Source organism: Pristiophorus japonicus, chromosome 3, assembly GCF_044704955.1.
Source record: "Pristiophorus japonicus isolate sPriJap1 chromosome 3, sPriJap1.hap1, whole genome shotgun sequence".
Lineage (NCBI taxonomy): Eukaryota > Metazoa > Chordata > Chondrichthyes > Pristiophoridae > Pristiophorus > Pristiophorus japonicus.
Window position 1 is genome coordinate 295,874,113 of NC_091979.1, and position 23,216 is coordinate 295,897,328.

The window sequence follows — 23,216 nt, forward strand, 5'->3', positions numbered from 1 at the left end:
CTTTAAAATAAATACTACTGTTTCATTGATTATGGTTCTGTGTTTTCTTCTTCTGTGCAATTACAAATTTCACAGCTTAGTGGCATTTTCACAGATCGTGAAAGTACTGAAGTGCTAACATATAATTCTGTGCGGAAAGTAACGCTGAGCGATATTATGGGCGTTGATTTCGCCCCCAAAAAGTGGGTGGGTGGTAATATTATATCTGATAGCCCCTCTTGTGCCCAAACTGATAACCCTAACAAATCCTGCCTGATAACCCCTTCTCACAAAATACCATATCACCAGTCCATATGACTTCCCTAATAAACCCAACGTGCAGGCCCCCCAGATAACCCCTCAGACATGGTTGATACTGATGACTGCTTCTCATGTACTCAGCAGCCTTTGATAGAAATCTTTGCAACCCTGTGGCCTCTTCTCCAACACTCATCGACTTACAGTGTAATCAAAACTAAATGTAGCTTTTCAAAGGACCTTGGTGGATCAGCCATTAATTGCAGATCGCAATTAACTTCCAGGGTCTCTTACTGAAACATGAATTATTTATTGAAATGTATGATTCCTGGCAGATATTTCAGAAGTTGTCAAGGCAATTATTATCTGTTGTCCATAATTGCACATCATGACTAGGCCACTGGCTTACAGCAATTGAAACATTTGTATGACCAGTACAAGGGGTTTGGAGATTTTTTACCAATGTTTTAAGAAAGCATTCTATGATTCCATCCAATTTCCATGAAAATGGGCTTCATCGCCAGGTTTATTTCCACCCCTCCCCACATACAGATCTATTTGTTTCGCTTTCTGAAATCTGCTTAGTGGGAATTTAAGAATAAGATAGATTCAGTTGTTATCTTGGCTCAAAATGAAGGTATTATACTGCAGATCATGGAGCCAATGTATAGTTTTAGAATTTTTTTCATAAAACAACAATTAGAGATAGGGAATTATAAATCAAATGTCAAGAATGTGGGTGGACAAACATTTAATGAAGAACTACTAAGGATTTATAAAAGCAACAAATCAAACATGAACAGTGAGCAAAATCTGCCATCAAAAGAAAGGGAATTAATCAAATCACTCCCACAATGAACAGTTATTAGCATATATGAGGGTTGTAACATAATAATGACAATATTTATAAACTTAGCTATAGCGTTTTCTGTGTTCAAAATGATTTCAGCAATGTTTTCTGTGTTAGGCCTGTACCTATGTGAGAAGCCTGAGTCACGATTTTATGCAGGTTCTAAATGCAATCACAGTTACCTGAAGGGACTCAATCTAGAGGCTGCAGCTCCCACAGTGCTCCTCTGCCTGCAACTTCTAGAGATTTTTGTCACTGGCAGACTGACCTTTCATACAACATCCCAACAATACCATTTGTAGGCCCTTCCTCCTCCAATGGAACATTATCAAAAACAAAAATTCCAAGATTTACTATATACTGGCTAATGCCCTCCACAAGTAGTCAGTAAGTGTATTAAGAGGACCAACACAGATACAAGTCTGGAAGGGCTCAGAGCAGGTCTTTATTTAGTAATGTATTCTAAGTGGTGTTATATATGTGGACTTGTATTTACTCTGTACAGCCACCAGAGGGCTCTTCCCCTGGAGTCCCAAGGGATCCCATAATCCCTTGGGAGCACAGGTATTTAAGGAGGCTTCACAGGTTGGAGAGGCACTCTGGAGACCTGCTACACTTGACTTTGAGCTCACAGTGTTCAGTCTGACTCTTTCTGCATACTCAACAACTGGCTATGAGATACAGATAGCGAACCCAAAGATGCAGAGAACAGTGGGCATCTGGAGAAATTTTCGGAGGGAGATGATTGAGAAACTTTTGTGGAGCGACTCGGCCAATACTTTGTGGCCAACAAGCTAGATGGGGAAGAGAGCACTGCCAAACGAAGGGCGACCTTCCTCACCATTTGTGGGCACCAACGTATGGCCTCATGAAGAATCTGCTAACTCCAGCGAAACCCACAGAGAAATCGTACGACGATTTGTGCACACTGGTCCGAGAGCATTTGAACCCGAAGGAAAGTGTTCTGATGGTGAGGTACCGGTTCTGCACCTAAAAAAGGTCCGAAGGCCAGGAAGTGGTGAGTTATGTCGCCGAGCTGAGACGCCTTGCAGGACATTGTGAATTTGAAGGACATTTGGAGCACATGCTCAGAGACTTTTTCGTACTTGGCATTAGCCACGAAACCATACTTCGCAAACTTTTGACTGTAGAGACCCCAACCTTGAGCAAGGCCATAGTGATAGCCCAGGCGTTCATTGCCACCAATGACAATATGAAGCAAATCTCTCAGCATAAAAGTGCTGCTATAAGTACTGTGAACAAAGTGATGTTGTTTTCGAATCATAACGTACAGGACAGATCACACATACCTGCAGGGCCATTAACACCTTGTTGGCGCTGTGGGGGTGATCATCGTTTCCATTCATGCCGATTCAAAGAGTATGTTTGCAAGGGCTGTGGAACAATGGGTCACCTACAATGAGTGTGCAGGCGAGCTGAAAATCCTGTTAAACCTGCAAATTACCATGTTGCAGATGAGGACAGATCCTCAGAGGATTACAATGAACCAGAGCCTCGGATTGAGGAGGCAGAGATACCCATGTATGCACACATTCACCATGAATTGTCCCCTGATAATGCTGAATGTTAAACTAAATGGACTCCAGGTGTCAATGGAGCTGGACATGGGCACAAGCCAGTCCATCATGGGCAAAAAGACTTTCGAAAGGTTGTGGTGCAACAAGGCCAGTCTTAACGCCAGTTCGCACGAAACTAAGAATTTACACAAAAGAACTGATTCTTGTAATCGGCAGTAACCGTAAAGGTCTCCTACGATGGTGCGGTGCACAAGTTACCATTCTGGGTGGTACCGGGCGATAGTTCCACTCTACTCGGCAGGAGCTGGCTGGGAAAGATACACTGGAACTGGGACGACGTCCGAGCGCTATCGCCCGCTGATGACACTGCGTGTGCCCAGGCCTTAAACAAATTTCCTTCGCTGTTCGAACCAGGCATCAGGAAATTCCAAGGAGCAAAAGTGCAGATCCACCTAATTCCAGGGCTGTACCCATCCATCACAAGGCGAGAGGAGTACCGTACATGGTGAGAGAAAGGGTAGAGATCGAGTTAGACCGGCTGCAAAGAGAGGTCATCATTTCCCCGATCGAGTTCAGCGAGTGGGCAAGTCCTATTGTCCCAGTCCTCAAGGGAGACGGCACCATCAGAATCTGTGGTGATTACAAAGTGACTATCAATCATTTCCCCCTGCAGGACCAATACCCACTACCAAAGGCCGACGACCTCTTTGCAACGCTGGCGGGAGGAAAGACATTCATGAAGTTGGATCTTACTTCAGCCTACATGACGCAGGAACTGGAGGAATCATCGAAGGCCCTCACCTGCATCAACACGCACAAAGTTCTTTTTGTTTATAACAGATGCCAATTTGGAATCCAATCAGCGGCGGCGATATTCCAGAGAAACATGGAAAGTTTATTGAAGTCAGTCCCGCACATCGTAGTCTTCCAGGACGACATCTTGGTCACAGGTCGGAACACAGTCGAGCACCTGCAGAACCTGGAGGAGGTTCTTAGTCGACTCAACCGCATGGGACTCAGATTAAAATGCTCGAAGCGTGTTTTAATGGTGCCTGAAGTAGAGTTCTTGGGAAGGAGGATTGCGGCAGATGACAACGCGAAGACAGAGGCAATCGAGAACGCACCGAGGCCACAGAACATGATGGAGCTGCGGTCCTTTCTGGGACTCGAACTACTTTGGTAACTTCTTACCGGGTCTTAGCACACTACTAGAACCACTGCATGTCTTACTATGAAAAGGGAGCGAATGGGTTTGGGGCAAAAGTCAAGAAAATGCCTTTGTAAAAGCGAGAAAATTGTTATGCTCAAACAAATTGCTTGTGTTGTATGATCCATGTAAGCGTTTGTTACTAGCATGTGATGCGTTGTCATATGGCGTCGGGTGTGTATTGCAACAAGCTAATGATTTCGGGAAACTGTAACTGGTTTCTTATGCATCCAGGAGTCTGTCTAAGGCTGAGAGAGCCTACAGCATGATTGAAAAAGAAACGTTAGCGTGTGTCTATGGGGTAAAGAAAATGCATCAATACCTGTTTGGGCTAAAATTCGAATTGGAAACTGACCGTAAGCCATTTATATCCGTGTTTTCCGAGAGTAAAGAGATAAATACCAACGCATCGGCTCGCATACAACTACGCCATCCACCACAGGCCAGGCCACAGAAAACTGCGCCGATGCTCTCAGTAGGCTGCCATTGCCCACCTCAGGGGTGGAAATGGCGCAGCCCGCAGATCTAACCATGGTTATGGAAGCATTTGAGAGTGAGCAATCACCCCGTCACTGCCTGGACAAACCAGGCCCCTTATTATCTCTAGTCAAAAGCTGTGTGCTTCATGGGAGTTGGTCCACTGTCCCAATGGAAATGCAGGAAGAGATAAAGCCGTTCCAGCGGCACAAAGATGAAATGTCTATACAGGCAGACTGTCTTCTGTGGGACAATTGAGTAGTGGTCCCCAAGAAGGGCAGAGACACCTTCATCAATGACCTCCACAGTACCCACCCAGGTATCAAAATGATGAAAGCGATAGCCAGATCCCACGTGTGGTGTCCCGGTATCGATGTGGACTTCGAGTCCTGCGTTCACAGATGTAATACATGCTCGCAGTTAAGCAATGTGCCCAGGGAGGCGCCACTAAGTTGATAGTCTTGGCCCTCCAAACTGTGGTCTAGGGTACACGTCAACTAAGCAGGACCGTTCTTGGGTAAAATGTTCCTTGTGGTTATAGACGCGTACTCCATGTGGATTGAATGTGAGATAATGTCAGCTAGCACATCCACTGCCACTACTGAAAGCCTGCGGGCCATGTTTGCCACACACAGCTTACCCGATGTCCTGGTGAGCGACAACGGGCCATGTTTTACCAGTGCTGAGTTCAAAGAATTCATGACCCGTAACGGGATCAAACATGTCATATCTGCCCCATTTAAACCAGCGTCCAATGATCAGGCAGAGAGAGCAGTGCAAACCATCAAGCAAGGCTTGAAGAGGGTAACTGAAGGCTCACTGCAGACTCGCCTATCCCGAGTCCTGTTTAGCTACTGCACGAGACTCCACTCACTCACTGTGATCCCACCTGCTGAACTGCTCATGAAAAGAGTGCTTAAGACAAGGCTCTCGTTAGTTCACCCTGATCTACATGAACAGGTAGAGAGCAGGCGGCTTCAACAAAGTACATACCATGATAGCGCAAATGTGTCATGCGAGATTGAAATCAATGATCCTGTATTTGTATTAATTTATGGACAAGGTCCCAAGTGGCTTCCCGGCACTGTTGTGGCCAAAGAGGGGAACAGGGTGTTTGGGGTCAAACTTTCAAATGGATTCATTCACCGGAAACACTTGGACCAGATTCACGGACTATCCTGAGTAACCCACCTTGGACTCTACCTTTTTTGATCCCCCAACATACACACCAGTGGCAACTGGCACCACGGTTGACCACGAAGCAGAACCCATCATCCACAGTAGCCCACTAGAGCCAAACACACCAGGCAGCCCAGCAAGGCCAGCTGCACAGCAGGCTAGCGAGGGCCCAACAAATGATTCAACAACACCAGTTTTCACACCAAGACAATCAACCAAGGCAAGAAGGGCCCCAGATCGACTCACATTGTAAATAGTTACACTATTGACTTTGGGGGGGGGGGGGGGGGCGGGGGCGGAGTGTTATTATATATGTGGACTTGTATTTGCTCTGTACAGCCACCAGAAGGCTCTTCCCCTGGAGTCCCAAGGGATCTCATAATCCCTTGGGAGTACATGTATTTAAGGAGGCTTCACAGGTTGGAGAGGCCCTCTGGAGACCTGCAATAAAAGACTACCGAGTTCTGTAGGGATTGTATCATATTCAAGTTTCGTGGGAGGCTCTAATTAAATGGGCAACAGCCAGGGAAAGGCCATTTATCATTCGGGAATAGTAATCTTTAATGAATATGATTGATGGATTACCCATTGTTTAAGTTAATTTACAATTGTTTCAGGTTTTACTTCCTCATTGGGCAGCAATATGAAAGCAATATCCTAAGAACTGACATATAAAGTAATATCCATGAAAAAAACGTAATGAAGTAGCGTGTTGATAACATTTTATGAGCTCTGGAACAGCCAGCCTTTGGTAAACTTGTATGTGCGCGTAGATACCAGTTGAAAATTTCTGTATTCCGATGAAGGTTAAAACAAACTTAATTATGGGCAGAGCCAAAGGATATTATCAATTTTGAGACATTTGCGGGATTCTGTAACTGTTTACAGGTACAAAGCTGTGCATTATCCTCAGTAGCAGTCTGAAGATGGAATTTAATTTGTTTAATGCACCCACAGGCTACGAGGTGAACGGAACCTTTTTCCCGTTTCTTTCTGAATTCAGGTCCTCCGACCAAATTCTCGCAGTCACCATTGAGACAGTCGTACTTGTGTTGGTTTTTCTGATCTCCTTGTTGGCCAATGCTTGCATGATGGTGCTGATTATAAAGGGCAAGAGACTCGCCAATTATCAGTGTTTTGTGTTGAATCTCTTCTTGGCAGACATTGTGTTTGTGGGAGTCATTCCAGTCATTATTACCATTCGTTGGGCTGAATCATGGAGTCTTGGAGCCTACGTGTGTCAAACTCTTTTCTTTGTCATGGGTACGAGTGGCGGTGTGACCATCATCACTTTAGCTGCCATTAGTATCGAGAGGTCCATCTCTATTCTCAATCTGCGCTTAAAAGCTCCGCTGCATTTCAAGTCGATGACTGCAATTGTACTGACCATTTGGCTGTTTTCAGCCCTTACATCTCTGCCGCTGTGCATATATTCTCAGGTGATGACCATTCATTTTAAAGACCAGGTAAGATGGATCTAATTAATCTGTCTGTCAAACACAAAACAATCTTGAAATATATGCAAAAGCTAACTGTGGAGCATTTGGATTTATGGCATTTTCTTTTCAGTCTGGTTTTCAGAAAGCTTCTACATCAACACATTTACTTTTGTTGCACGAATGTGGTACCTGGGGGGTCAAGTGGACCAATCCTCACCTATCCAGTGTCTGCTCACTAGAAACTCTGTTTAATTTCCTGAAGGAATCTCCAAATTTTGATTAGGCTTCTCTGAAATACTTTGCGGTGATTTTCCACATTAAGAGCACTATATAAATAGTGAATTCCCAAATCCCAAATAATTGAAAATATTTATTTTATTATTTTTACTTGTCAGTGGCAGGAACTGATGCAGTTTGGAGCAGAAATGCTCCATTAACTTTGTACTTACCCGTGTCTGTGGCACAGATCCAACCCTGTGGCTGCTACCAGGACATCTGTAAAGTCAAATTCAAATTTTTATTGTATTGAATTCCAGAATTGTTACTGGTGTTTTGAGGATTGCATTATGTGATTCTGTCGATTTTTCCATGAAAATGGAAGTCCAGTTGACTATAGTGGAGGTCATGAAAAATTCAAATGCTGGAAATCGCAGAGATTACAAGAAATACACTGGAGGCCTATCCACATCAAAAAAGAGAAAAGTCCACGATGTGAAGGAGTCAATCCAGAACTGATCGGGGAACAATGCTTTCCAAAATGAACACTAGGGGAATGGTTGTCCCCTACTTAAGTCGGCTTTGGTGTCATGGTAACACATCTGGCAGACATTGTAGGATATAATCTTTTATGGGTCAGTTATACAACAACCAGCATTCATATAGACCATTTAAGGTAGAAAAACAACCCAAGGTGCTTCACAGAAGTGTAAGGAAAACTCTCCATCAATTCAATTTTCTCTCTTCAATTTATATAACGCTATTCATGAATTTATATTTCTTTGCGCTTTATATGAAATATCTAAATAACTAAAAGTCTTGCATCTAGCACCTGCCTGTAGCATCTCGCACTTGCCTAAGGTCCCACCTCAAAATGTATGAAGGATAAAAATTCATGATGAGTTCAAATAATAATTATCTATTAAGTTATCTATATTAATTGGCTCAAATATCTCACTGAATGTGATGAAATCAAAAATCAGTTCCATTCGCTAGATAGGTGAGAAAAGCCAACAAGCAGCAACACCACAAAACCAACCAACAAATTAAATTAAATTGTTCCTTTTTCCAACTATCATTCACAAGCTGGTACCATTAAACTTACCAACCAAATTGCTTCAGTAATTTTCTTGAAAATCTTTAAGTGGCCATAAAAACATAAGAACATAAGAAATAGGAACATACGGCCCCTCGAGCCTGCTCCGCCATTTAATACGATCATGGCTGATCCGATCATGGACTCAGGTCCAATTCCCTGCCCGCTCCCCATAACCCCTTATTCCCTTATCGGTTAAGAAACTGTCTATCTCTGTCATAAATTTATTCAATGACCCAGCTTCCACAGCTCTCTGAGGCAGCGAATTCCACAGATTTACAACCCTCTGAGAAAAGAAATTCCTCCTCATCTCAGTTTTAAATAGGTGGCCACTTATTCTAAGATTATGCCCCCTAGTTCTATTCTCCCCTATCAGTGGAAACATCTTCTCTGCATCCACCTTGTCAAGCCCCCTCATAATCTTATACGTTTCAATAAGATCAGCTCTCATTCTTCTGAATTCCAATGAGTAGAGGCTCAACCTGCTCAACCTTTCCTCATAAGTCAACCCCCTCATCTCCGGAATCAACCTAGTGAACCTTCGATGAACTGCCTCCAAAGCAAGTATATCCTTTTTTAAATAGGAAACCAAAACTGTATGCAGTATTCCGGCTGTGGCCTCCCCACTACCCTGTATAACTGTAGCAAGACTTCAGTGCTTTTATACTCCATCCCCTTTGGAGTATGCTCCTCCTGTACTATTTGGGAACTCAGGGACACTTCCGGTGTCCCTGACAACTACGTGTGCGGGAAGTGTCTCCTGATGGATTCACTCTGGAGCATCCATGATGCTGAGAATGACGTGAGTAGCATATGTAGCGAGTTGGTCTTACCGCAGGTGAAGGGTCCACAGCCAGCTAGGGAATGGAAGACCAGCAGGAAGAGAGCAGTGCAAGGAAGGTAGTGCAGGGGTCCCCTGCGGTCATCCCCCTGCAAAACAGATACACCACTTTGAGTATTGTTGAGGGGGATGACTCATCAGGGGAGGGCAGCAGCAGCTAAGTTCATGGCACCGTGGCTGGCTCTGCTGCACAGGAGGGCAGGTAAAAGAGTGGGAGAGCGATAGCAATAGGGGATTCAATCGTAAGGGGAATAGATAGGCATTTCTGCGGCCGCAACTGAGACTCCAGGATGGTATGTTGCCTCCCTGGTGCAAGGGTCAAGGATGTCTTGGAGCAGGTGCAGCACATTCTGAAAAGGGAGGTTGAACAGCCAGTTGTCGTGGTGCACATTGGTACCAACGATATAGGTAAAAAAAAGGGATGAGGCCCTACGAGACGAATTTAAGGAGCTAGGAGCTAAATTAAAATGTAGGACCTCAAAAGTAGTAATCTCAGGATTGCTACCAGTGCCACGAGCTAGTCAGAGTAGGAATCGCAGGATAGCTCAGATGAATACGTGGCTTGAGCAGTGGTGCAGCAGGGAGGGATTCAAATTCCTGGGGCATTGGAACAGGTTCTGGGGGAGGTGGGACCAATACAAACCAGATGGTCTGCACCTGGGCAGGAGTGGAACCAATGTCCGAGGGGGAGTGTTTGCTAGTGCTGTTAGGGATGAGTTAAACTAATATGGCAGGGGGATGGGAACCAATGCAGGGAGACAGAGGAAACAAAATGGAGACAAAAGCAAAAGACAGAAAGGAGATGAGTAAAAGTGGAGGGCAGAGAAACCCAAGGCAAAAAACAAAAAGGGCCACTGTACAGCAAAATTCTAAAGGGTCAAAGTGTAATAAAAAGGCAAGTATGAAAGCTCGGTGCCTCAATGCAAGGAGTATTCAATGCAAGGAGGAGTATTTGGAACCCAGGAGAGGGCAATGAGCTAGTTAGAGTGGGTGAGAACTCAGATGAACAGGACCCCAAGAAAGAATGCAAAAGGCAGGAGGCAACAGAGCAGAGTAGCACTGGGGTAAGTGTAAACCACAAGGTGACAGGAAGGGACAATATGTATGAATATAAAGGGGCTGCAGGGGGGGTCAAAACTAAAAATCATGGTTTAAAAACTAGTATTAAAACACTCTACACGCAGCATTCAAAATAAAATAAATGAGTTGATGGCACAAATCATTATGAATGGGTATGATTTGGTGGCCATTACAGAAACGTGGTTGCAGGGGGGCCAAGACTGGGAATTAAACATACAGGGGTATCTGACAATTCGGGAAGATAGACAAGAAAGGAAAGGAGGTGGGGTAGCTCTGTTAATAAAGGATGATATCAGGGCAGCTGTGAGAGACGACATTAGCTCCAATGAACAAAATGTTGAATCACTGTGGGTGGAGATTAGAGATAGTAAGGGGAAAAAGTAACTGATGGGCGTAGTTTATAGGCCCCCAAATAATAATAATAAATGGGGCGGGCAATAATCAAGGGAATAATGGAGGCATGTGAAAAAGGAACGGCAGTAATCATGGGGGATTTTAACCTACATATCGATTGGTCAAATCAAATCGCACGGGGTAGCCTGGAGGAGGAATTCATAGAATGCATACGGGATTGTTTCTTAGAACAGTATGTTACAGAACCTACAAGGGAGCAAGCTATCTTAGATCTGGTCCTGTGTAATGAGACAGGAAAAATAAATGATCTCCTCATAAAAGATCCTCTCGGAATGAGTGATCACAGTATGGTTGAATTTGTAATACAGATTGAGGGTGAGGGAGTAGTGTCTCAAACGAGCGTACTATGCTTAAACAAAGGGGACTACAGTGGGATGAGGGCAGAGTTGGCTATAATAGACTAGAAACACAGAGGCAAAGGTGGCACAATTGAAGAACAGTGGAGGACTTTTAAGGAGCTCTTTCATAGTGCCCAACAAAAATATATTCCAGTGAAAAAGAAGGGCGGAAAGAGAAGGGATAACCAGCCATGGATAACCAAGGAAATAAGGGAGAGTATCAAATTAAAAACCAATGCGTATAAGGTGGCCAAGGTTAGTGGGAAAATGGAAGATTGGGAACATTTTAAAAGACAGCAAAGAATGACTAAGAAAGCAATAACGAAAGGAAAGATAGATTACGAAAGTAAACTTGCGCAAAACATAAAAACAGATAGTAAAAGCTTTTACCGATATATAAACGGAAAAGAGTGACTGACGTAAATGTTGGTCCCTTAGAAGATGAGAAGGGGGATTTAATAATGGGAAATGTGGAAATGGCTGAGACCTTAAACAATTATTTTGCTTCGGTCTTCACAGTGGAAGACACAAAAACCATTCCAAAAATTGCTGGTCACAGGCATGTGGGAAGGGAGGACCTTGAGATAATCACTATCACTGGGGGGTAGTGCTGGACAGGTTAATGGGACTCAAGGTAAACAAGTCCCCTGGTCCTGATGAAATGCATCCCAGGGTATTAAAAGAGATGGCAGAAGTTATAGCAGATGCATTCGTTATAATCTACCAAAAGTCTCTGGACTCTGGGGAGGTACCAGCAGATTGGAAAGCAGCTAATGTAACGCCTCTGTTTAAAAAAAGGGGCAGACAAAATGCAGGTAACTATAGGCTGGTTAGTTTAACATCTGTAGTGGGGAAAATGCTTGAAGCTATCATTAAGGAAGAAATAGCGGGACATCTAGATAGGAATAGTGCAATCAAGCAGACGCAGCATGGATTCATGAAGGGAAAATCATGTTTAACTAATTTACTGGAATTCTTTGAGGATATAATGAGCATGATGGATAGAGGTATACCGGTGGATGTGGTGTATTTAGATTTCTAAAAGGCATTTGATAAGGTGCCACACAAAAGGTTACTGCAGAAGATAAAGGTACGTGGAGTCAGTGGAAATGTATTAGCATTGATCGAGAATTGGCTGGCGAACAGAAAGCAGAGAGTCGGGATAAATGGGTCCTTTTCGGGTTGGAAATCGGTGGTTAGTGGTGTGCCACAGGGATCGGTGCTGGGACCACAACTGTTTACAATATACATAGATGACCTGGAAGAGGGGACAGAGTGTAGTGTAACAAAATTTGCAGATGACACAAAGATTAGTGGGAAAGCGGGTTGTGTAGAGGACACAGAGAGGCTGCAAAGAGATTTAGATAGGTTAAGCGAATGGGCTAAGGTTTGGCAGATGGAATACAATGTCGGAAAATGTGAGGTCATCCACTTTGGGAAAAAAAACAGTAAAAGGGAATATTATTTGAATGGGGAGAAATTACAACATGCTGCGGTGCAGAGGGACCTGGGGGTCCTTGTGCATGAATCCCAAAAAGTTAATTTGCAGGTTCAGCAGGTAATCAGGAAGGCGAATGGAATGTTGGCCTTCATTACGAGAGGGATGGAGTACAAAAGTAGGGAGGTCGTTCTGCAACTGTATAGGGTATTGGTGAGGCCGCACCTGGAGTACTGCGTGCAGTTTTTGTCACCTTACTTAAGGAAGGACATACTGGCTTTGGAGGGGGTACAGAGACGATTCACTAGGCTGATTCCGGAGATGAGTGGGTTACCTTATGATGATAGATTGAGCAGACTGGGTCTTTACTTGTTGGAGTTCAGAAGGATGATGGGGGATCTTATAGAAACATTTAAAATAATGAAAGGGATAGACAAGATAGAGGCAGAGAGGTTGTTTCCACTGGTCGGGGAGACTAGGACTAGGGGGCACAGCCTCAAAATGCGGGGAAGCCAATTTAAAACCGAGTTGAGAAGGAATTTCTTCTCCCAGAGGGTTGTGAATCTGTGGAACTCTCTGCCCAACGAAGCAGTTGAGACTAGCTCATTGAATGTATTCAAATCACAGATAGATAGATTTTTAACCATTAAGGGAATTAAGGGTTACGGGGAGTGGGCAGGTAAGTGGAGCTGAGTTCACGGCCAGATCAGCCATGATCTTGTTGAATGGCGGAGCAGACTCGAGGGGCTAGATGGCCTACTCCTGTTCCTAATTCTTATGTTCTTAGCAATGAAGGCCAAGATTCCATTGGCCTTCCTGATCACTTGCTGTACCTGCATACTAACCTTTTGTGTTTCATGCACAAGTACCCCCAGGTCCCGCTGTACTGCAGCATTTTGCAATCTTTCTCCATTTAAATAATAACTTGCTCTTTGATTTTTTTTCTGCCAAAGTGTATAACCTCACACTTTCCAACATTATACTCCATCTTGCAAATTTTTGCCCACTCACTTAGCCTGTTGCAGATTTTTTGTGTCCTCCTCACACATTGCTTTCCCCCCATCTTTGTATCGTCAGCAAACTTGGCTACGTTACACTCGGTTCCTTCTTCCACCTCCTTAGTGATTGTGATTGTGTTAAGTTCCTCCCCCCCATAGCCCCTTGACTATCCACTGTTGGGATATTTTTAGTGTCCTCTACCATAAAGACTGATACAAAATATTTGTTCAGAGTTTCTGCTGTCTCCATATTTCCTATTACTAATTCCTCTGTCTCGTCCTCTTGCTATCTGTTTTTATATTTCGTGCTAGTTTACTTTCATAGTCTATCTTCCCTTTGTTAATCATTTTTTTAGTCATTCTTTGCTGGCTTTTAAAAGCTTCCCAATCTTCTGTCCTCCCACTAGTTTTGGCCACTTTGTATGCTCTTGTTTTTAATTGGATACCATCCTTTATTTCTTTAGTTAGCCACGGATGACTATCTTTTCTTTTACACCCTTTCCTCCTCACTGGAATATATTTTTCTTGAAAGTTGTGAAATATCTCCTTAAACGTACACCACTGTTCATCAGCCGTCCTACACTTTAATCTATTTTCCCAGTCCACTTTAACCAACTCTGCCTTCATATCTTTGTAGTCTCCTTTATTTAAGCTTAGTACGCTGATTTGAGATCCAACTTTCTCACCCTCCATCTCAATTTGAAATTCAACCATGCTATGATCACTCATTCCAAGGGGATCCTTTACTAGGAGATTGTTTATTAATCCTGTCTCATTACACAAGACCAGATCTAAGATAGCCTGTCCCCTGGTTGGTTCTGTTACATACTGCTCAAGGAACCCGTCCCTTATGCACTTTATGAACTCCTCCTCAAGGCTACCCTGACCAATTTGATTTGTCCAATCAATATGGAGGTTAAAATCACAAATGATTATTGCTGTTCCCTTTTTACAAGCTCCCATTATTTCCTGGTTTATGCTCCGACCAACAGAATTGCTACTGTTAGGGGGCCTATAGACTACGCCCACCAGTGATTTTTTCCCCTTATTATTCCTTATCTCCATCTTGGTTGACATTGATTGAGGTTTTCATGTCACTGGGAAAGACTGATATTTGCAATGGGGACAGAGGGGGATTATACATTTGGTGTTTGTTGCTGAGCTCAGGTATTGTGGCTGCACTCAGTCAGTGAACCTGATTAAAGTACATTGGAAAAACCACCCTGATGTCATGCTACACCAGGGAGTTTCAGTAAGAACAGCAAATCCACCCAGGGTAGGAGAATTGGCCCCGATTAACTGTAATTTTAACTCGGGCCTGAGTTAAAATTAGTCACTTCTCAATGATGTCATTGGGCCACAACATGCATATGTAAGGAACGACCCTGTTGGCTCCGGGTTCGTGTCCTTACTGCCTGCTCAGGAGAGCAGGTTAAAATTGCAGATGTTGCGATCATGGTGGCATTCAGACAGGTAAGAGGCAGGGCGATTTTAACTGCCCACCCGCCAGGTTTCTGCTGAGCGAGTAATCTTTTATAATCCTGTAAATAATTGAGAAAAAGGTTAATGGGGAATAAAGAGGAAATTAAAAAAAATTAAATTAAAGTATTTACTTTCTAAGCAAATACTGCAAATTCACTGTAGGAGATAAAGTAAAAATATATTTTATAGTGTAAGTAACAAAATAAGAAGATTGGGGAGGGAAGAACAAAAATGTGACTTGCATTTTAAACATATTTTGTAAAGTATTAGGTAAATAGTGCTACAGGTCAAATTGGTGAGGTCTGTATAATTTAGTATTGATAACATATCTGCCCAGATTTTGCGGTTGTAATGACTACGAAACTGTCAGTGTCGACATCATTATCCTGTTAAACTGACAGCAACTTCTGGCATCTGCACATGGGCGGTTAATCGTGGAAATCTAGAAGTTGCTGTCAGAGGTACCCCGCTCCTATAGGGTGTGCCATTGAAGACCCCGCAGACTGCAATCTTTGAGAAATCACTGAATTGACGAGAACTTTCCCCTTTACGCTGTAATATCTGTTAAAGACCGCCCCCCCCTCCCCAAAAGCCTTGTTCAATGAGGTGTAACTGGGTTTTTTAATGGCATACTAAGCAGTGTTCCCTCTTATTTTTTTTTTAGTGTGCGGTCCCTTTAACTGGCTGCGTGGCCCATTCAAATTTTCATGCATGCATTTAAAAGCCAGTCAGCGGCCTGCGCGCGACCTCCAAATCACTGTGCAGGCGTGCAACTTGGCGTAAACTTTGGTACTTAGTCATAATTACTGCTGAAAAACCTCTCTGGCCCTGAAAAATTAATTTTATATTTGTGGAATGTCAAATTTTATTAAGATAAAAATCCCTATTTTTTAATATAAAAATGATTTAAAAATATATATATATTTCAGCTTCTACCATAATCCCATGCGCATGGCCCCATCTTTCACTCTATATAAAATTTATAAACAGTGAAGGATAATCAGTGCATTTTACTTCCTGGTTTGCTGTCTGTAAGAATTATTCAATGTGATTGACTGCTTCGGCTGCTTCTGACATCACTGTTGCTGAAGATCCCTTCGACTTAGCAGCAGAATCAAATTAACGTCGACAAAGGTGAAATCGTGCAACAGAGATCACTAGATCTTTGTGAGCAGCTTTATTCGAGGTCAGCGGCGAGTGCAAAATCCGGGTCAACATATTTTTTGTCAGTCATGTCATGTATTGCTTCTATAAATTGACGTAATTACAGTGATAGCAGTCTTGTTTAGGCTGCAGCAAGACTGTAGTAAATATCAGAAATTGCATTCCAAGTCTTGGGATTGCCCATGGGTAACACTACAGGAGGTCTACTAGCATTGAATGTATTCTTCTCATTTTTTAGCACTAATTGTAGTCATTATAATCTTTTACAGGCAGAGGTAAGTTTGTCTTCTATAGATGCACAGTACTGATAGTAGTCTTTGTATTTTAATATATTTCATCATTGTTTATCTTAAGGTTCATTATTCAGTTAGTGGAATAAATCAGTTTTGCAAGTAATGTATTATTTTTCATGTTGAAACAGGAATATCAGATTTGCACACTGGTGTGGCCAAATATTGTGCAAGAGATCATCTGGGATGTGTTCCATGGCCTGTTGCATTTCGTCATTCCAGGATTAATCATTGTCGTCAGTTACACAAAGATATTAAAGGTATTTGCTATACATCCAACTGACCTAATACCTGACATGTTTGAATGTGTTTAGAAACATTTGACATCTAATATTTCTATCAAAACACGTTTATTTTAATGACTATTAGTTCTTGTGTTTATTTCTTTATGAACACAGAAGTAAAGGTAGATAGATATATATTTTTAGAATTCAGTTGTGTTCTAGGAACATACCATGACTTTTGGTACCTTTGAAAGTCATTGCAATAATTCCTAGACTGTCAGCGGGTCCAAGGAAATTATACTCTTTCTGCTCCTCCCCTGCCGATTTTTTAAGCTTCCAGCTCAAACAGTGCAATTACTGCGTTAAAAAACATCAAATGTCAGTAGCCTTTTATTTAATGTTTGCCTTTGCAAGAAATGCTGTGTATACACTGGGTGAAGGCAGGACTGTGATAGGCTGGCTGCTAAGTGAGGAATCAGAAGAGATAAAAGGAGAGAAAATTGGCAGAAAAAAAGACCTTCACAAAGTGATGCCATGGCTGTGTATTCGCACTGTATCAGCTCTGTAACAACAGCTAAAGTCGACACAACCAAAATGAATTTCAGTCAATTTACTTCAGGCTGGTAGGTTCTCACTAAGAAGTGTGGCCTAGCGAAGTAACCAACACACATTCTGCACTTTGGTTTCCCCTGATTCTCAGAATACTCAGTGTACTTCAAAGGAAACTGGATGTAACCTGGCGAATGTGAGTATGATGGCACTGTTTAATGCCGCCTTACTTGCAGGTACAGGTGCTGTGATGGCAGTGTAAGTGTAGCAACAGTATTGTTGACAATAACACCATTCGAATGAGAATACATTGATTGTGTTCGTTACCACAAGTTGGGTGTAAGATTTCATTTTAACCCTTTGACGGTGTAATTATATGATCTCATCCACACACAGATCACCAAAGCCACCAGAAGGAGATTGCAAGCCAGCAGGCCGAGTTCAGCTCACCAACAGCAGATTCGAGTTTCCAAAAAGGATTATTGGCTCTTCCGGACTCTCATGGTACTCATGATCTCCTTCTTTATCATGTGGACACCTATTTCTCTGATTTTCTTCTTGATTCTAGCACAGACCTTTAAAAAGGACTTGTTCCTTTCCTCCACCTGTTTTTTCTGGGTCTGTACATTTACATTCGTCAACTCGGCTGTGAATCCTATTTTATATGGTGCCACTCAATTCAAGGGTGAATGGCGACACGTGCTTTGTTTCTTCCATTTATCCCACCTTAAAAAGCGTGACAGAACGACTACCGAACATGCACCAAAGAAAGTCAGAAATCAACAATCACAGCCATCACCATCTGTTATTTGTGGCTAAATTATCAGTGAGGAAAATATATAAAGGAACATTATGGAGTGAACTACATAATTAGAACTTGATTAAGGGACTCCAATTATCTACTCAGGTGGGAAAGCCAGAGGGGTTATAAAAGTCATGTGAACCTCAATGCCAAATATTGTTATGTGCACTGTGTTTGGTGTTTAAAATGAACATTCTCATCACTCTTGTTAAATCGTGAGACTTCTTTTTACACCATTATTGCAGGATTCATCCACAATAATTAACGGCTTATCTGACAATTCCCTGCGCAATATATATAGAAATGTAGGATTGCTAGATGAAAAACAGACCACATAATTTGCCTTCTATCACCGGTAGTCGCATTATACGACTGTGTAAACATGATAGAGCTGGTAACTGTTTTTTAGCTTTCTATATTGGTTTGGCCTACAAAATGGACTACAATTAAAATTGTAGAAACATTTATAAAAATAAATGTTTCTTGTAACTTTATTTAAAGAGCAACAATACCATGAAAGTAATACATGACTGGAAATCCACTTGTACTTAAAATGTGAGTTCTGGAAAAATATATTCACAAGGTGACTGAAGCTGGTCCGGGTGCAGTGCTGCTGACCGACATTCACAGCCACAATCTTTGCCAAAGTGACAATAATCCAGTGGATCTAAGGGCATGAACCTGCACATGAAGCAAAATGTACATCAGACACTGTAACCATGACATCAACAACCTCTAGCATTGACTTTGATGAATTGCTATAGTTAAGGGTAAATATCCTTTCAATCAAAGATACAAAAATTTAAAGTAAAGAATGTTCAAAGAATCAACAGGTAAATCAAAAAGCATTTAACAGTGCAGCTTGCAGACATTTCATCTCACTCTGAGATGTGAAATCAAATAAAACATCACCTTGTAGAGCACAGGAAATAAAACAAGAATATATGGCGCCATGCTACTAAAACTATATTCTCAACAATCTGCCTGAATAACAAACTCTTTGCTCGTTCACTAATTGTGGTTTGGCGAGGGAACTATGGAGGTTGGAGTATGTTGTCATTTCATTTGCAGCATTTTAAGATTGCCTTGCACCAGTAACAACGCATGATGTTTGGAGCATGACATCAGGAGTGTGATGTCCGTATGTACCGATGTACCATTTTTAAACATATTACTAGTTGATGACTCCCCTTACACAATGCATTGGGACAAGAGTCTTCAGGCAAAGTGGGGTTAGAAGGCGGGGAATAATTGGGCCAGGACACAGACATAATTCAGTCTCCATTTTAAAGTCATACACTGTATATATTTTTATGCAATATTTTGGTTTTATATTATTTATAGTTTAATAAAACTTACAGCAATTTGGGAAGCAGAAAGCAGTGCTGGTTGGAGTAGAGGAGTTTTTCGACAACACAGGCTGAGTTACAGCACCACCACTGGGCATAATTATAGCATTACAAGTTTCTATTGGCAGTTTCCACTATAAATGTGGATATAGGAATCAGAATAGGAAAAATTGACTACAGGGGGTATTGTTTTATAGATAGGAAATGCATGCATTCAGAAATTTTTAATACATAATTATAGATAATATCTACATCTATCCTATTTTAAAATGGCACATCAGCACACAGACGTCACACTCCAGGTATCACAATTTACTAAAGATGCAAAACAACCTTCGAAAAAAAGAGAAGAAACAATTAGTAACTTTGGGGCCAAAATTGCCCCTTCCCTTAAGGCCTGTTACCGCTGGAAATTGGCGGCCATGCTGCAGAGTGCAATGGCTGCTGATTTTTCGTAGAATGACCGCCATTTTGAAAATTCCACTCCTGTGTTATCTCAGCGGTGATCCGCTCTCCCCACTACCGCTCCACTACTGCCGATCCATCCTAAGTGCGTCATCAGTGCGCGCATCGCCAATGTTCCACCCCGACCCCCGATGTCGAAATTCTGCCAAGAAAATCTTGCGGCTGCCGCTTGGTGACACTGGCAGCTTTTTCTGCCGGTCCACTGTGTTTGCAGTGCTTCTAAATTGGCGGTGCAGCTTCCATTAAAGGGGGGGACCTACTGCCGCAGCTGCCATGTTTTTTTTTGTCAGCCAACTGCCATGTCGGGCCGACAATTATGCCCCCAGGTTCGGCCGGGCCACCATCAGGCCGCTGGCCCAGCTGAAACCCTCCCTGGTGGCCCAGTGGAAGGAAATTAAAGAATCGTGCTGATAAGTGAAGGGGAGAGCCATGGTGATGTGGCATCGTGATGACATCATCAGCGCTACGCCCCCAACTTCTGCCCCTCTAGAGTGGGAACTTCCACTCACCACCGCACATCCGCCTCCATTATGACCGATTTACGATCTGCTGGAAAAAAAACAAAGAGCGGAATTTCGCTAAAGAGCCAGTAAAAACAACTAAAACAGGGTAGGTGCGCCCCGTTTCTAGCAGTGGGCAATTTCGGCCCCTTGGAGTCTGAAATTTACTAGTAGTCACAACTGCACTCTAATTGACCCACGAGTTTTCAAGCTGCTACAATTAGCTGGATTTGCCCATGTGGACCAATTTTTTCCAGATAGAATACTTAAACAGTGGCCTTAAAAGGAACAGGCTAGATTAGCAGCTAAACATCACAATCATCTCCAGACTACCCAATGTCACAGGGAATATGCCAAAGTTGAGCATGCATCTGTCACATTTCAAAGTATCTCATGCCACAATTCAAAGCATCATATTTGAAAGTGCGCATCCCATTTGTAACTGCTCCATGTAAATATTGTTTTCATAAAATACCAACAAATCACAAGTAAACACATACCAATCAACAAGTAGCAAGTGGGAGTGCAAACTAACAATCCAAAATTGGTAGTTAGGGAATAGTTTCCAACAAAACAAAGTATAACGAATTAAGTAATTCAAAATATTTTTTGAAAATAGATTTGACTACCATTTTGTTTGCCCATTTGAGCAATATTGTCCCAAATAACATTTGCAATATAACAAATGCTTAAAAATATACATAATCAACAACAAAAATCACTAAACACATTCATAAAATGTTTCATTTCATCTTAGAAGTCTGTCCAATATGTCTCCTCCTCCCCCACCCAGGTCTATCTTCTCTCAGCTAGTAAAATTATTCCTTAAAGTTGGTTTCAAATCATTTGGAAGAACAGCATGAGAAAAGATACAGTTCCAGTTGTACTGAGAGAATAACACTGATGCATACTGGAATATATTTCACCCAGCATGCCCTTAGATGGTGGCATCTTGGGAATGGGAGTCATAGGGATAGATGGTAACTCCTTTCAGCTGATCAGAGTGATAGCTCTGAGAAAAATATCAACTCCTAGCTCAGGATTTTGATGGAGCTTGAGGCCCCTGAGTAAAAACACTAATGAAGGCAATCAAAGACAAACTATTTTATGGGTAAGCTAAATCATGGCATTGTGAAAAATTTAATTTTTATGTTTCTTATAATGTTATTTTGAGCTCTGGATATTTTGAGTTTATGCAAAATGGCAAATAAAAGGTTTCTAAAAAGACATTTTGAGTTATTTGATTAGATCAGCTTCGGTTTCCTTCGTTAGATTTGTTTCGGGATTGGTATCTAATCGTACAGGGACTATGCTGGAGTCTCAAAGCAGGAAGGGAAGAGTCCTTGTGTCCGGGACTACTAGGTAGGAGAGTTCCTGAGTCTGGAAATGCTGAGGAGGGGTTCCAGGATATGGGAATACTAAGGAATGGACTCGGCAGCTAGAAGCAATGTGAAATTCATGGGACCTGACAGCAGTGGGAAAGTATGGGTTTAGAAACATTTTTGGGAAGTGTCCCATGGAGGTAGAGCAGTGCAAGAGGCCGAGGCGAAGCATGATTAGAGATTTTGGGGGGTGATGGGGAAGAGAAGGAATGAATGGCCTAGTCAGATGAAAGGACCAGTAGACACAGAGGAAGCAGGCCAGAGGCTATTGCGGGAGTCCTTGGATGGCTGAGGGGAGGAGGCATTTTCCTCTGATGAGGTTAAGTAGGCAATTGGAGACAACCGTGATTCTAGCTGTGGGAGTCATTTTCTCAGGTGCAGGGGGTTGGGTCCTTCATAAAATGCCAAAAAAACATTGAAAATTTAAATTCAAAATGAAAATGAAAAACCTACTTATCTCTGTCAAAAGCAAGATTGAGTATTGATAGATGGAACCCTACCATGATACTACATGGAAGATTTTTGTTTTCATTGTATGGGCGTTATTCTGGTGAGGCAGATCACCCAATATTATAAGGAACCCTTCTGATTTTTATTCCATTGTGGAATGAAAACCAGGCAGTTTCTATCAAGGGTTTGCACTCCACCCCACCAGATTACAGCCCATGCTGTGAAGATAAAAATCGACCCCGTTGAGTGGTGGAGCTGGGAGCTGAGACAGAGACTCGAAGCACTATCACTGGTGGAATGCCTGCAACTCCATGCTGCAGACTGGAAGGATTTTGAGTAAAGTGTGGAGTCAGTGATCAGATTAACATTGGTAATCCTAGCATTAGAGGGAAGCATCACAACTCCATGTAGACATTTTCATAAGAATCCCCACAGAAATGTTTACATAGTATTTTACAATGGAACACAACTCATGTAACGATTTCAATGCATTTACCTGTTTGAGCAACACGCTTGTATTTGTATGCCAGGCAGAGATGCTCCTGGTGTTTTCGGACAATGCGCTGTACCTCAGGGGCCAGTCCTATAGAATCCCGCGAGAACACAAATGAATAGCTGTCTGCACAAGTTCCGTTTTCACTCAGCTTTCGGCATGTATACGTGATGGCAAAGGTATCATAATCTGTGTCAACAATCCAGTGATCATCATCTGAAAGAAAGAAACATGTTGCAATGTATCTTTTACCCTAATGAACAGCAATTGAACCTAGTTCCTGATTGTTATTGAAAACCCTAGATGAAGGACCATGGTTTTTAGTTCAGGATAGCCCAAGGGGAAGAGAGTAGGAGAAAGACAAGATAAATCAAGAAGCAGTGATTGGCTTGAGTTTTGAAAGCGTGTAGGTTACCGGAGGAAGGGAAGACTGAGGGAATTAAGAAGTTCTTCAGTCTTGAGGTTCCAAGAGAGAATAGGATATAGCAGGAGACAGTATAATAAGATTTGATTTTGCCCCAATACAGGGAGCAGGAAGAGCATGGTATATTTGGACCTTAGGATGAACATGAAGGGAAATTGCAGATACCAGTAACCTGTATTGGTAACGAAAGGACAGATTGTCATACTTACAGTAGTGGTTGACTGTTTCAATGCTCTGCTGGCTGGCTTTCTATCTTCCAACCTTCATAAATTTGAGCTCCTCCAAAACTCTGCT

The 23,216-nt window shown here is 42.4% G+C and overlaps 2 protein-coding genes across 6 annotated transcripts in view; one reads left to right on the plus strand and one right to left on the minus strand.

Annotated features, from left to right (window-relative positions):
- Positions 1-6,414: 6,414 nt before the first annotated feature.
- Positions 6,415-17,876, plus strand: LOC139255890 (free fatty acid receptor 4-like). The gene is made up of 3 exons (XM_070874050.1): positions 6,415-6,954; positions 16,416-16,544; positions 17,454-17,876. The coding sequence occupies exons 1-3, from the start codon at positions 6,415-6,417 to the stop codon at positions 17,874-17,876; spliced, it is 1,092 nt and encodes a 363-aa protein (XP_070730151.1).
- A 429-nt stretch (positions 17,877-18,305) lies between these two features.
- The window catches only part of rbp4 (retinol binding protein 4, plasma), a 121,222-nt gene continuing 116,311 nt past the window's right edge, over positions 18,306-23,216 (minus strand). For 4 of the 5 annotated variants that reach the window (XM_070876828.1, XM_070876826.1, XM_070876827.1 and 1 more), the window contains exons 5-6: positions 22,502-22,714; positions 20,140-20,222 (exon numbers count right to left, since the gene is read on the minus strand). In XM_070876828.1, coding sequence (XP_070732929.1) covers positions 20,179-20,222; positions 22,502-22,714 — 257 coding nt within the window. In that variant the 3' untranslated portion in view covers positions 20,140-20,178. Of the gene's footprint in view, positions 18,541-20,139; positions 20,223-22,501; positions 22,715-23,216 lie in introns of those variants that run through there. The other variant, XM_070876829.1, reaches the window with a different exon arrangement.